The 15732-nt window shown below is 53.2% G+C and overlaps 1 protein-coding gene across 1 annotated transcript in view; it reads left to right on the forward strand.

The window, feature by feature from the left end:
* The first annotated feature begins 15028 nt into the window (after positions 1-15028).
* The window catches only part of TENT5B (terminal nucleotidyltransferase 5B), a 9921-nt gene continuing 9217 nt past the window's right edge, over positions 15029-15732 (forward strand). Inside the window, exon 1 of the mRNA XM_024203334.3 lies at positions 15029-15398. Within this exon, the coding sequence (XP_024059102.2) occupies positions 15225-15398 (174 nt within the window). The 5' untranslated portion in view covers positions 15029-15224. The remainder of the gene's footprint in view (positions 15399-15732) is intronic.

A 15732-nucleotide genomic window follows, 5' to 3' on the forward strand; every position in this document is an offset into this window, starting at 1 on the left:
AGAGCGCCCGGGACTGCAGAGGGGCATCTCTGTAGTGCAAGGCAGCCGAAAAAACAGCCACGGGCACGTGACAGCCAGCCGGCCCCGCCCCTCCGGCGCCACGTGCAGCATTTCACGCCAGTGCAGAGCGAGTGTGACGTGCTACCCCGTCAGCATGGCAGCGCTTTGGACCTCCCTGGTGCACCCATGCAAACAACCACACAAGGTGCAAGGCAGGATTGGGCCCAGGGTTCACTCAGCCCCCTTTAAAGCACTGGAGGGAGGGTTGGGCCTGGGTTAACTGCCCCGCTTGTCTACCTGCCCACACTGCATCAACGCCCAGGGAGAAAGTCACTGGTGAGCTGCAGCCCTTTTACGCGGCCAGCTCAGAGGGGCTGTAAACCCCACCCTGCCATGGAATACTCCTGGCACAAGAGTCCATCTCGGGGGGTCTCAGAGCCCAGGGCTGCACCCCCAACCTCTAGGAGCTGTCATAGGAGCAGGCACCGGAGGTATTGGGGCAGAAGGGAGAGCGGCTGAGGGTGTCAATGCCCCAGCTGTTCTGTGTCCCTGCGGTGGCCCTTGGGCTGAACCGGCCCCCGCATGGGGGAGGTGCACGTTGCCCCCTCCTTGCCAGCCCCGTGCCAGCTGTAGCGCTGGTGCAGGGATGGACCTGGGTCTCACTCTCTGCAGTGATTGTTTTGAGGGGGGGGTTGCCCTGAAGGCCTGTCCACCTGTGATTTACAGGCCCTACAATTCACCCTGGATGCAGCCCCATCAAACTCCCCACAGCTCTCTGGGGTTTGCTTAACGCAGAAGAGGGAGCTAAGGGCAGTGTGTGGGGTTGGGGGTTGGAAGAAGGTGTGAAGACGAGGGTAGCAGAAGGGAGATAAAGCGGTGAGCAGAGTGGACAGGGCAGGCGGTGGCAGGGTCAGCTGACCGAGAGGCAGCGTCAGGGTTTAGAGGGGCAAACGAGAAGCTGTGGAGGGCGAGAGGGAGCCAGGGAAGGGGCCCGGCCGGAGCGGTGGGAGAGGAAGGGGCTTTCAGCAGCAGGGTTTGCGTAGATCAGCCTGAGTGACCCTGCTAGCCCAGCTCTGACGTGAGCCCCGTCCTGGGAGATGCTGAGCGCCTGTATCTCCCGCTGGCCCACTGCCAGCTCCGGAGGGGAAGTCAGGCTGGTAGGTGGTGCCAAGGCCAAGTGCTCCCAGCACAAAAGAGCTCCAGGTTTGCTGCCTAATTGGTAAGTGTCACTGTGACAAATGGGCAGAGATTGTATCCGTTAGCTAATTAAGTATGCCTGGCAAATATTTACCTGGCAGACCCCACTCGCTTGCTGCCTTCGTTAGCTAATGGGCTCATTTATTCAGCTTAGGTCAATGCTTGAAAAACAAACGAATTATTAACGGCTCCAGAAACACCGTTTGGAATTGGTGCCGGTCGCTGGCAGGTACACGTGGCGACTGCCGACGCTTGAGCCGCTGCAGGCAACGTGTGCGTGGAAAGGACCTTACAGGTGGGACCCGGGATGGACCTGGCCCCAAATCCTCCAGAGCTGCTCACCCCTTAATTCGGGGGGGGGGAGAGCCAAATCCCAAACTGGCATCAAATCCAGGTTTTGTGGTTTAGAGGATAGGAATTGGGGCCTATCCCACAGAGTTAGGAGCCCTCTAATTCAGGGGTTCTCAGAACAAATTTTTTGGTAGCCTCAGAGTGCGGCCACCAACTCTTGCTGGTGGCCACTCTGACACTTTTTCCTAAAATACTTAGTTAACTTTAGGAAAAACAAATAAATATGCGCATACACACGTCCAACTCATTGTAATTTATGTATTGCTAGCTAGTAAGCCTGTTGTGAAAAGTGATATTAACAAACTTACAAGTATCACTTTTCACAGAAGACTTACTCAGCCCCGGCAAGCCTGGGGACAAATTAAGCCCTGGATGGGGGGCCGGGTAGGCAGAAGGGGCTGGGGCGATCGAGTTGGGGGGTGGAGCAGGGGAGACAGTGGGGGCCAGAGTGTGAAGCCCCGTGGCCAAAGCTCCGTGGCCGGGGGACGGGGATGAAGCCTGAAGCCAGGTGGCCGGAGCCTGCCGCCCCACCACCCCTGGGACAGTGGGGAACTCACCAGCTGCCGGCTCCTCCAGCGTTGTGCCCCAGCTGCCTCCAGAGGGGGGCAGGGCCCAACCCCTGCTTGCAGCCCCAGCAGACAACACCAAGGTGGTGCATCCAGGAGCAATGGGGGGGAGGGGAGGGATGGGCTGCTGCTTTGCCCCCTCCCCCCAATCACAGCCCAGGAGGCTGTGGCTGCAAGAAAAGCCACTGGTGGCCACATGTGGCCATGGTGGCCGCATTTGAGGAACACTGCTCTAGCGGGCCTCTCTGTCGTCTGTTGCAGGAGGCACCAGAATGCTGCCAGGTTAGCGGCGTAGGTCGGTAGCCAGGCTCGTAGATCTGTACATAGGGAATGACCGTGGCTCTCCGGCAGCGATCTGCCAGCGTGACTTTCCCCTAGTCTTCATGCTGCCTAGAGAGCAAGGACCCAAGCGTGGCTTAAGCCCAGGTGGGACCCTGAGCAAAAAGCAGGGAATGCAGAGCTCAGGGAAGGCACCAGCCTGCCCCAAAGTTTTGCTCATAGGCTTCCGGCCTAGCCCTGCTCCCCCTGAAAGCAACGCAGAGCCTTGAACTAAGTACTGAGCATGCAGCCGCGTATGTGTGTACGGGGGCTTTATTCGCACCAATGGCCCTTCTGCAGTCAGCGCCGCCGTGCTCGGCTGCACTTGCAGGAGCGGGGCCGGGTTAGCATCAGCAGGCGCAGGACTTCCTGGTGGCTGATGCTCGGGGCTAGTCAGGCTCCTTCATTCACTTCCCTGGGGGTGGGTCAGGCTGTGCCACTGCCCCAAGGGAATAGTCAGGGAGGGGCTTTCTGAGGGGCCCCTGGGAGACTTGCTCCCCCAGAGCTCTCTGCCCTGGGGTTTGTGGTGGCAGGAAATGAACTGCCTGTTGCAGGGAATGCGGTACGCCCGGGAGGACACCCGCGAGCACTGGGAGTGACTAACTCTATGGCCGGAGCTGGTACATGTGCATCAGGACAGGGTCCACTTTACCCCACCTGCCTGCTTGTTCGCGTCAGTCTATGGGCCCGGCCGCCAGGGGAGTGAACGTGGTCTGGGAGCCACCAGCAGCCGTACGAGCCGCGTTCAGGCAGCCTGGCCTACGGCGCAGGTGGGTCCCTCTCCCATGTTCTCGGAACAGGCAGTACCTACTGTCTGCTTCCCTTGGGAGGAGGGAGGGCAGGCCCGGAGCCTCAGCCGGGAACTCCAGCGGCAGCTGAAGCTGCTCCGACATGCCGAGGAGCGGCGTGATCAGTCTGTCTCCCTGCTGTTTGCCTGTGCAGAGCTGACACACTGCCACTGGTGTGTCTCCCCCCGCACACACACACACACGTGGCCCTGGGAACATGGTGATGGTGCAGCCCAGTGCAGAGGGAAGGAACATGAAATGGATGGTCAGTGATCACACCCAGCGGGTGCCAGCCTGGTGTGTTTGTTACAGGAAGGGTGCATGGAGGCTGCCCATCCACTGCTCTCTGCAGCAGGCCCTGCGCACCGCAGAATTGCAGAGACTTCACGGCACCAGAGGAATGGGGAGTCAGGACACCTGGGCGTGGGGGGTGCACAGCTGTGCGTCCAAGGGCCCCCTCTCCTGCAGCATGCTAGGAGGGCAGGGGCAGGGCAGGTGAGGGGTAAGGCCAGGAGCCCCCAGCTAATCCTGTGCATCTCAGCAGCATGGCATACTTTCTCTCCTGTTGAGTGGAGTGAGTGGATGAGCCCTGGAGGTTGGGGGTGATTCCCTGGCCAAGACAGGGCCATAGAGAGAGCCCCGGGATTACTGCCTGGGTAAGGAATCCCTCGTTCGTTGTTTGCATGAGCCCTGATCGACAGACAGCCTGACACCGCTGCCTCTTCTCACAGCAGCTCTCTCTTAACAGCAGGGGGCTCTGGAAGAGGAAGGGCAACTGGGGATCCCCGTTCCCACCAGAAGCGTCCTGCAGGTGCCCACAAGCCAATCCCCAAGATATACATCGGTACATGGACCCCACCATCATCTGTGGGTTGCTGATTCCTAAACAGTCACCGGAGGCATTTGGTGTCATTCCGTGACCCTGCATCACTGTAATAACACCTTGCACGTTGGTAGCGCCTTTCATCTTAGGCTCTCAAAGCCCATTACAGGCACTCATTAAGCCTCCCAGCAGCCCTGTAAGTAGTAGCATCATCATCATTATTATAATTTCCATTGTGCAGAGAGGTAAACTGAGGAACAGAGAGGTTTAAGTGCCTTGCCTAAGATCACAGAGGAAGTTGGTGCCGGAGCTTGTAATATTCGGGAACTCAGAAGTTGTCTCACCCCTACCCACAGAGTAAACACACTGCTGTCGCCCAGAACAAGTTGTGTGCGCTAACCATAAACCAACATGGTCTAGTTGCGCTTGTGGCACACCGGAGCTAGCCAGGGTAAATTCTGCCGTGTCCCGTCTCTAGTGTGGCATAGTTGGGGTTCTACATTAGGCCACTTTTTGCTCTGAAACATTCTCTCTTCCAAAAGCTTAGCCCCCCCGCTGGAGACGAGTGTGACCCAGCTATCCCCAGGAATCATTGCGCTCCAAACTCCAAGGGCTGCCAAAGGATTTGCGAGGATAGTTACATCTATAGCAATCTAAACAGGCATTATAATGGCCGACAGTAGGAATTCACCCAGTATTGGGGGGCAGCGCCCCTGGTAGCACCTGTGTGACAGGAGTATTTAGAGGCCCCAGCCAAGATCAAGGCCGCCATTGTGCTGGATGCTGTATATATAGTGACAGACAGTCCCTGCCTGCAAGAGCTCACAATCCAAATAGGCGAGACAGGCACAGGAAGTGCGTTGTTATCCCCATTTTACAGATGGTGAAATGGGGCCCAGAGTGATCAAGTGACTTGCCCAAGTTCACACAGGGAGTCAGTGGCGTAGCTGAGAATCGAAGCCAGACGAGGCCCTTAGGCACAAGACCATCCTCCTTCTCTGTGAAAGCAGCTGGCTCGGTCTGGTGAGGTGGTGTCTCGCTGTCCCAGCCAGGGGCAAAGCACAGCCGCTGGCAGCTTACACGGGCTGGTGGAAGGTGCTGAAATAAGCATTTTCGGCACAATTTGGGCAATCCCATCTCAAGCAGGACCATGTGAAACCACTTTGCTGATGCTCTGCCAAAGTGCTGACAGGGGGTATCTCAGTCTGTCCTACTTGGGCAGGTGTGATTCCTACCGGACCATGATGGGGGTCGAGCCCAGCACAGCCGGTGTGGATTGGGAGAGGTTTAGCCGTCTGAGCACAGGAGTAGGAGTCAAGTACTTGGGGCAGGGGGCGAGTCTCATCTCAGATCTGACACTCACTGCCCTTGGGCACCGACCCTCTCTGCACCTCAGTTTCCCCACCTCTACAATGGGGGCAAATACTGGCTCGTCTTACAGTGCTGTGAGTCTTTAATTAGTTCAGCTTTGAGAAATTAGGTCCCCGAGACCAAACGGGAGAAACCATTTCCCCAGAGTGAGAAATCAAGGATCCTGGTGAGAAATCAGCAAAGGGTTTTTTCCCTTGGGGGCACTTTTGTTCTTGCCTCCTTAAAAAACATCTGCAAGGAGAAGGGAATTGTGGAGACTTGCAGGAATGGGAGAAGAAGGCGCAGGGATTGTTGGTGCGAATCCACAGCGATCGCAGAGGTGGGAAGGCTGCCACGGGCCAGGTGAGCTGATGGCACATCGGAGGCTGTTGTAAGAAACTCTGCCCCCAAATCAGCTCCTTCAGCAAACAAACACACAAATACTGTGGGAAGCTGCAACATTCTGACTTTGCCTTATCCTCCGAGGCACATGCATTTGCAAGGCTTCTGCAAGGAGGTAGGAAGGAAGGGGTCAGATGCTGAAGAAGACCTTCAGCTTGCTTGTTACCGTGATCCCAAAGGGACCAGCCCAGCATGCCTAGGAGGAGCTGAATTCAGGTCAGCAGCTCGGGGGCCAGCCGAACCTTGGTGTGCTGCTTATCAATGACCTCACACCAGCAAAACGGGTCCACTATCCACAACGATGCAAGAGTCTTCTCCAGCCAAAGGAATTCACATGTCATCTGTAGGCCACTATATGTAGGTTGGATGGATCTTTACCAGCCACCAGAATGAGAGACAGCTCCTGGCGACCAACGCACGTGCAAAAGCAGATGGGCTGCCTGTCCAGAGAGGTACGGAGTACTTGTCAAGCCTCCTCAGCACATGAAGAGCCAAAGGTTGAATAATCTAATGCAGCAAATGGAGAGAAGTCCAGACAATTTTTGGGGGGGAGGGCGCGCTTTGTCCCAAATCCTGAGCTATACTAGTCATTAAATTATGGGAAGCTTTAGTTCAGATGCAGATATGCCCACACCATGCTTAATGTCCTCCCCTTGCAAATCACGTCTCTCCATTCTGCTGTGGCAAGAGCTTGTCAACATCACTTCATGGGAGGAAGACCCACCACTGTACCAGGGGCTAGCCCACAGCGTAGAAACCATTAAAGTCCTTAGCGGTAAGCAGTGTATATAAGACTTGTACTGGCCCCCTGCACTGCACGCAGGTGGGTTTTTACCTCTGGGAACTCTCGGACTTGTGTAGCTGGCTTTGACAACAGGGAGGTGAACTCCAAGGTCTCCTCGCATTTCTTCCACCCAACCGAGATCTTACCCACTCCGAGGCCGAGGTATCCTGATCCTAGTGGATCACAGAAATCCTGACCAAGCCCGGGTGAAAATCTGGATTGAACCTCTGGGCTGTTTCCGTAATGGAGGACACAGTTCATCTCAGCAGCACCTTTGGAACCATGTGGGGGAATTCTGACCCCACGGCCTGCTCCAAAGTCTACCAAAATCACTGGAATGCCTCCCATTGACTTCAATGGTCTTTGGCTCAGGCCCCTCCTGTCTAGCTGTAAAACAACCTTTAGAGCTTAATAATACTAGTGCCTTCCAAAGTGCTTTATAGCCACTAATTAACCAGACCTCACAACACCTCGGTGAGGAATTTGCGTGTTGTTATCCTTCATCTCACAGCCGAAGCTCAAGGTTACATTGTGAGTCAGGGACAGAGCTGACAACAGAAGCTAGGCCCTGCCCTAACCACTAGTCCACACTCCCTCCCTAAGTCATGCTGTGCATCTCCCGGCCCAGTTTGTGACTAATGGTAACTCAGATGCTGTATTGGTTTGGAGGCTTGTGGCACGACTGGCGACTGCAATGCACCTGTCTCTGCTGGCCCCTTGTCCTCACACACCTGTGATCCCTACCCCATTTCAGTCGGCTTAGTCACAGATTGTCCCAGTCCTAGCTTGTGAGCCCTCTGCGGCAGGGGCGATCGGTTTGTACCGTGCCTAGCACAATGGGGCCCAGATTTCAGGAGCCAAGGTAATGTAATTTGTTGAGACGGGTAAAGCAGCACTAAGCACCGATCCCACACTCTGGGCTCTGGGCCGTGATTTTAAAAAATATCTCCGTGTCGAAGCTTAATTCAAAAAGAATCCGAATGCTCATTTTCAGGTGCTTGTTGGCCAATTCTTCCAGCGATTTTTAAGCCCCTTCGTTCTCGGGGTGTCTCTCTGTGAGATTTAAGGAGTCCCTGGCGCCTTTAGTCAAGGCACCAAAACTCAACAGGGAGGTACGTGTCTAATGGGCTTTACCGACTGTGTCTGCCCTCCGGGTGAAATTCACCCCGGGACAGCGGTCCCACTGTTGTGCTGAAGTGGGGCGTAAGTGACATAGTCTGTTGTGTGCATAGCTGCCTATCCCCCCCTTACGAGCTGCATCATTATACTCTGTGCTAGCATCTGCAGTATGTCTGGGAACCCCCATAAAGGCCATGATGCTTTTGGAAACATGATACGCGTTCACTATGAATAAACAGGAGCTATCTAAAGAGATCAGTTTGTGAAGGGAGGTTTCTGACACAGAAGCGAGAGAGCACTCCACCTCCTAAATCCACATCCACCACCTCAAAGGCAGCTGTGTGTATACAGAGGGTGCCCTGTGCATTAGCATCAGATCTTGGGAAATCACTCCCAACTGTGTGTTTGGGGAGGACCAGCTGGGGTCTGGACAGTGTGGTCAAGTGATAGAAGGGCCCAGGGGCCCACATATCATGGGATGGAGTGAAGAGACATCTCCCCAAATGGCAGTATAGCTGTACATGATCCCATGGGTTTATTCTGGAGTGACACTGGTGAAAATGCGATCAGAACATGGCCCCAGTTCTCTCGGATGTTGTGGCAGCCCATCTGAGTAACAGCAGCTCCGTCTTTAATGTCTAAGCCCTGGCAGCAGGAGCAGTGGTGTTTAATGATGCCCTGCTAGGGCTGGAGAGCCCCTGAGACCTTCTTTTCCTCCCAAACGCTTTGTGGATTTGGTCGTATCTTATTTTCTCCCAGCCCTTCCCTGCCTGCTAGCCCCAAGTCCACCTCCTTGTCTTCTGCTGCCCTGCACATCTCCTGCTGCCCTCCACTGTAGCCTCAGCCCCTCTTCTCTCAAAGGTACCTTGATATAAGAGACCCATTGAGGGAATTTGAGGCTGGTGAAAGGTGCAGGTGCCCGACCACGGCTCAGATATCCACATCCTCTTTCCATTGGCGGAGGAGATACAACAGGGGCAGTAGCAGTGCAAGCTTCCCACGTGCAACCCAACTGCTAGGCCCTGTCCCTGATCTGCAGGAATCGCTTCCAAGAGTGAGAGGTAACACAGTTGTCTTCACAACCCATTCAATCTCTGATCTCTGCTGTGACTGCCCTGGAGGCATCAGTAATGGCGATTTTTAGCCATATAGACACCTGTGCGCTAGGAACTGGACTGAGACCCACCCTCCTCCTCCCGTGCCACAGAAACTTTCCTCCTCCTACCTCTAGTTCCATCCTCTACTCCATCACCCAGTCCCTGATTTGGAGGTTTCCCTGCTGCCGTCTGCCTCCAACACCTCGAGGAGTCCGTGTTTGCTTGTTTGGGAAAAGCCTTTTAGATGGGACAAAGCCACAGTCTTGACTAAACCTTTTAACGTCCCTAAAAAGGGGCCACCACCTCTTCCACCCCATTCTAATCCTCTGAACAAGCCAGTTTCTGCCAGTCCATGTCTAACAAAGCCCCATTCAGGAAAACCCCAGAGGGGCCCCCAGTCACCCACCCACCCGATTGCCACCCCACCCACTGGAATCCCAAAAGCCACCCAGTGCCTATTCAGATGATTTTTTCTGCCATGCCAGTGGTACCTCAGCATCCCTCCTGCCTGTTTGGTCAAACATCCCAGTCTTATGGAAAGAAGCAGGAGGCATTCGAGTCGGATCTTCTCTCCGTGAACCCATCCATCGGAAACCCAGTTTGGAATTCCTCCTTTCTCGGCTGTTTTCCTAACCTTAGACCAGCTGGGGCATGTTCCTGGCTCCATCCCAGGCTGTTACCAGCACGACCAATAATAGTGAAGCGAGTGTGTCTGCTTTCTGCCCTTCCCGGTGGGAGCAGGTTTAAAGGCAACAGAGCTGACCGCTGCTTAGGTTTTCAGGCAGCATTTAACTCTGTAAGACTAATGACCCTTGTCTCCCCTACCCTTTCCTCACTAAAACTACCCACTGTCACTAAAGATGGCACAGATCCACCTGTGCTAGACCAAGGTGCCATAAACCACTGGCCTTTTAACTGCGATGTCGTCAACACCTGTTCTGAGCACGTACACACTAGCCAGGCCATGGCAGTTTCAGTATTACAGGACATGTCATAATTTTACTGCATGCTGCCCGGCACGCAACCCGATCATCGCTCCCAGCGTCAGCTCTGCCACTTGGATGCATTTACTCTAAATAGTAGCAAAGATGGGCCCCCAGTTCCATTTACGCTCACCAGCCACCACTAACTTCACGTGGGGCGAAAATCAAAACGTTTGAGGTTCATTTATTAAAATGGGACAACTAGTCCTCAATAGGGGGCTAGTACAATCATTCTTGAGCAAGAATAAATTAACCCTGACCTATTTTCTGCCTCCTGAGTTTTTCTCTCTGGCTCTTTTGGATAATTCAGTTCTAAACACTGACTGTGGAGCTGTGTATTCAGGCTGTGTGTAATTTGCTCATTCAGTCAGCCGGTGTGATTTTCCTCGGTTCCCAGAGCGCCTTGCTCTTCTCAGAAGCCAGTGGCAATGTGCATCTCTTATGTAATTAACCGGACATTTCCTTTCTTCCAGAAATCTGCACCACCTTTTTTCTTCTCATCAATAATCCAACCCTCTGTCACCTGAGCCGCTGTCCGACATCTTAGCGTGTCTCATCTCATCATGTCTTGGAGGCAAATTCTGCCCCTGATGGTATGGCTGATGTGATTAGGCCCTATGATGGTGTCACTTGAATAGATATGTGGACAGAGTTGGCATCAGGCTTTGTTACAAGGATAGGTTCCAGGGTCAGTGTTTTTGTTCCCATCATAGGGCCTAATCACATCAGCCATACCATCAGGGGCTCGTTCACCTGCACATCTACCAATGTGATATATGCCATCATGTGCCAGCAATGCCCCTCTGCCATGTACATTGGCCAAACCGGACAGTCTCTACGCAAAAGAATTAATGGACACAAATCTGACATCAGGAATCATAATACTCAAAAACCAGTGGGAGAACACTTTAACCTGTCTGGCCATTCTATGACAGACCTGCGGGTGGCTATCTTACAACAGAAAAACTTCAAAAACAGACTCCAACGAGAGACTGCTGAGCTGGAATTGATATGCAAACTAGACACAATCAACTCAGGGTTAAATAGGGATTGGGAATGGCTGAGCCATTACAAACATTGAATCTATCTCCCCTTGTAAGTACTCTCACACTTGCTTCTTATCAAACTGTCTGTACTGGGCTATCTTGATTATCACTTCAAAAGTTTTTTTTCTCTTACTTAATTGGCCTCTCAGAGTTGGTAAGACAACTCCCACCTGTTCATGCTCTCTGTATGTGTGTATATATATCTCCTCAATGTTTCACTCTATATGCATCCGAAGAAGTGGGTTGTAGCCCACGAAAGCTTATGCTCTAATAAATTTGTTAGTCTCTAAGGTGCCACAAGTACTCCTGTTCTTTTTGTGGATACAGACTAACACGGCTGCTACTCTGAAACCTTTGCTATGTATGTGAACGATGTCTAGCCCAAGGGACCCTGACTGGGCCTTGCAGGGGTTACCGCAATACAAAGAGTACAAATAATGTTGGTGTGTAGATGGGAACGTAGGCATGTCCTTGATCCACGGTAGAGCTTTGGGAAGTCCGAGTTCCACATAGCCAGACTCCGAGAGGGAACGTATTGCAAGATGGGGGCCTAGGGCTTTAGCACAGATCAGAGACACAGTTATCTGCCCTGTAAAATGGCCCAGCGCTTTAATCACCTTGGGTGTCACCTGCGTCGTGAGCAGGTTCCTGGAATGTCCGAAGCTGCAGGGCAGATGGACATTTAGATTGTATGTTCCCCCATTTAGTGAACGTGCCAGACTTTCTGTTTAATCAAATGCTGCGTGCATTTGCCGTGCCATCACAGCATATAAATCACCAGCTATAATAATAACCATTATGATTAAAGGAGGAGTTTCAAAAGCACCAAAGAGAATTAAGAGCACAAGTTCCAATTATTTTCAATGCAATCTGTGCTCCTAAATCCCTTACGTGCTTTAGAAAATCTTCCCCATTATTCTTTCAGGCTCAGATTTTCAAAGGCACTTTCAGGGACATGTGGGTGCTTAACTGCTTCGTTCCAGAATTGTGCAGCCTTCTTCCTTCCCTCTTTTGAACGTTTCCCGGGGTAGCTTTCTCAGACAGCAACTTGTCTCTTAGATCCTACTAGAATGCCTCCTCAGTCAACCTTAACCATGCCCAACATCTCCCCCACTCCCCCAGCCCTCTTCAATTCTCTCTCCGAATGTGACTAAAGCCATGTTTAATAAATCCAGAGTCTGAAACGCTACAGTGGTGCTGGCTGCCTGCCAAGACTTTATCATAAGATAACAGCTTCTGTGGCAGGACAATGCCAGACTAGACAGAGCTTTAAATGAAAACTATATGGCTTAATAGCACCGGGGCCAGCGTTACGTGCTCTGCTTCTTGGGCAGGACTCCTGGGTTGGTGGCAGAGCTGAAAGGGTGGAAGTGTATAAACAGAGGCGCTTCTCCGTACAAAGGTCGTATTCTCATGTCACTTTCGTTTCGTTTCAGTTGGTTATGACTTATCATAAAACACCATGAAACATAGGCAGTCACAGGGCCCGATCCTGCCCTGACTTACACCCCGGCAACTCCACTGAAGTCAAATGGATTGCCTGGGTGTAACTAAGGGCAGGATTTACTTGTGCTCGTAAGCAAAAGGCATCAACTATCATCCCTGTTTGATATGCAGCCCTCTGTTCCCAGTGCTAGGAGAGCCTCTTGGTTAGAAGGGAATGATCAATCCCTTTGCTCCATCCCCCATGAAGGACAGGACAATGTTGGTTCTTTCCCTCTCTCCCTAAAGAGTGACATATGGCCCCTCGGTCTCTTTCTCCTCTCTGGGGCTGAGTGTAATCTGTGCTGGTGTGCAGACGTCATGGGCAGAGAAGCAATATTTTGACACTTTTAGGGATGCCACTGCACCCAAGAAACTAGCATTTGGAGTATCACAGCGGCATCTCAAGGCATACTTAATCTTGCCTCAGTGTGAGGGGGGGATGTACTGAGTGATCTCTTGAGATCACTTCCAGCCCTACATATCTATGACTATCTTCTTCCATGAGCAGAGGAGCCATTTCTCATATTGACACATCTGCCGGAATAGCCTCCCATGTCCTGTGCGCCACACAGTCTCCTCCTTCACATCCCTCCTTCCCCAGCCCAGACCGTGCTCTGGATGCTGCCCCCAAACCTTAATATATTGTAGTAAGCTGCATAAATAACGCTAAGGACATCACGATCTTTCACTGTTGCAACCTTCGTTCTTCCATACCCACTTCTTCCACCCTTTATCGCTTCTCACTGAGGAAACTCCAGTTTCCATTGTAAGATCCCTGGGACAGATCTTCCTTTGTTAGTTGGCTATAAATTCCACCACTTGCAACTCTGGGGCTGCATAAATGGTCATTTTGAAACGTGAACCCTCTGGAATCCAGAAATAACATTTACACATTAAAAAAAGGTTCGGAGATGAGCCAATTCTGAAAAGAGAGAAAAACATTATTATCTATGTTAAAGCAGGGCCTAGAGGTCCCAACCAAGTTTGAGGCCATTGTGCTAGGCGCTGTACAGACAGAGCCACAAGTGTTCTCTGCCCTGAAGAGCTTACAGTTCAAGTCGCTGAGCCTGCTAAAACTGACACATGTTGACTTCCGAGTGACTAATCCAACATGGATTCCAGCCCGTGACAAATCACTATACCACTCGCTAAGAACAGCACAGATCCACCCCGGCACTCTTGTAGATTCAGAGATTTTAAGACCAGAAGGGATTATCATGCCCGTCTAGTGTGACCTCCTGTGTAGGGTGACCAGATGTCCCGACTTTATAGAGACAGTCCCGATTTTTAGGTCTTTTTCTTATATGGGCTCCTATTACCCCCAACCCCCTGTCCCGATTTTTCACATTTGCTGTCTGGTCACCCTATTCCTGTGTAACACAGGCCATAGATTGTACCCAGCGATTCCTGCACGTAACTCAACAACTTGGGGGCGAACTAGAGCATGGCTTTTAGAAAGACACCCAGTGCTGATTTCAGGACTCCAAGCGATGGAGAATGTACCGCATCCCTTGGTAAAATGGTTCAATGGTCAATTAACCTCACTTTTAAAAACGTGCACCTTATTTTCCTTTTGAACTTCAATTACCTCAGCTTCCTGAGGCTGGATTGTGTTATGCCTTTGTCTACTAGATTAAAGAACCTTCTAGTATCACATATCTTTTCCCTGTGTGGGTAATTGTAGACTGCAATCAAGTCGCCTGTTAACCTTCTCTTGATAAACTAAATAGATTGAGCTCCTTTAATCGCTCAGTCTCACCATAAGGCATGTTTAACTCCCCATGACCAGCACTGTAGATGGCTCAGGCTGAGGTTTATTCACAAAATTCCTAGTTAGGGAGGGAAGCTATGCAAAAGCCTCGAAGCCATGGACTGAAGTAAACAGTGCATCGCAATATATTTAGCAAATGTCATAAAATGCAAGGTATTATTATGACAGTGCAAACCACAGAAATTCAGGAGGAAGGGGAAGATATATTTCCTGGACCGGGAAGCTGCTGAAGGTCTAGACCTAGGGGACAGATCGTTTAGAGTAGGGTGTCACTGACTTCCCCTCTGCAGATAAATCACCACAGAACTAGGACCTTGCAGGGTGATTTGAGTAGGGAAAAGAGTGACTCTCCCTAGCCCCTGTACAAAGACATCGCTGGGCCCGATACACTCCGGCAAAGTCCTTGGTGGCTCCGTTGTTCCCAGCTGCTGTTGGTGTCCCCGTGAGGGCACCACCCCAGTCCCCAGATTCACATATGCCCCCAGTCCCAACTTCATCCCCTCAGATCCCCCCACCATTTCCATTCTCCCAAAGCCCCCTCCTCCCAAGTCCCCAGCTCCAGCTTCTCTCCTCTAGATCCCCTCTAATGCCAAGGCAGTTCTAGCTCCTTCGGGCGGTGCGTGTCCCTTTAAATCCCAGGCGTCTTGCCCTGACCAATCACAGACGGGATCCCCGTACAGCGAAGGGGACAAGGCTGGCCTCTGGGCCAGAGCCAGCTTTCCCTAGCCCTCTCATTGGCTCCGCCTTTCCCCCCCGCCCCATCCCCCGATTGGCGAATCTGGAAAGAAGCTCCTCCTCCCACCGCTCCCTATGGCCAATGAGAGCGCTTGAAGGATCCGGAGTGCTGCGGGGATTGGTGGCTGGGCCAGGCCAATCGGGGCACGGCGGGTCGGGTATATAAAGCGGCTCCGGGGACCGAGGCGACTGCAGTGTTCAGCGTAGCCGGCGCGCAGCACGGGGGCGTTCGGACACGGCGCCGGCGCACACGGGTTCTCCTCAGCCTCCCCTCAGGACGTTTCCCCTCAGAATTGTTTTGTTGTTGTTTTTTAAGCCCCTCACTTCCGGTTGTTTCCTTGCCCGCTTCCGGGTGACTTCGGCTCGGCTTCCGGTGGCGTTTCCCAGGAGCGGCGGGGGGCGGGTTGCGATGCTGTCAGCGGGGGCGCCCGGGGCTGGCGGCTCGGAGCGGCCCGGCGGCCGGTTCAGCGTGCTGAGCTGGGAGCAGGTGCGGCGGCTGGACCAGATCCTGGGCGAGGCTGTGCCCATCCACGGCCGGGGCAACTTCCCTACCCTGTCCGTGCGGCCCCGCAGGATCGTGCAGGTGAGGGGGGGGCGTGTCCCTCAGTCCCCCGGCGGGGCAGGGGGTCCTCTGCTGGGGGGGTCCCTTGCCATGCATGACCCTGGGGGGGGGGCGCCCGGCGCCCCACTGTGCACAACACTGGGGGAGGGGGGCCCGGGGGCCCCCCCCCGGGCAGGGCAGGGGGGGAGGGGTGCCTGGTGACCCCCCACTGGCTCCCCACTATGTATGGAGGAGGGGGTAGGGGGGTGCCTGGTTCTCCCCATTATGTATGGGGGAGGCCTGGCTCCCCACTGTGCACAACACTGGGAGGAGGGGTGCCTGGTGGCCCCCCCTAGGCATGGCATGGGGGGAGGGG

This window comes from Terrapene carolina, unplaced genomic scaffold (assembly GCF_002925995.2).
Source record: "Terrapene carolina triunguis isolate 2854851 unplaced genomic scaffold, T_m_triunguis-2.0 Scaffold236, whole genome shotgun sequence".
Classification (NCBI taxonomy): domain Eukaryota; kingdom Metazoa; phylum Chordata; order Testudines; family Emydidae; genus Terrapene; species Terrapene triunguis.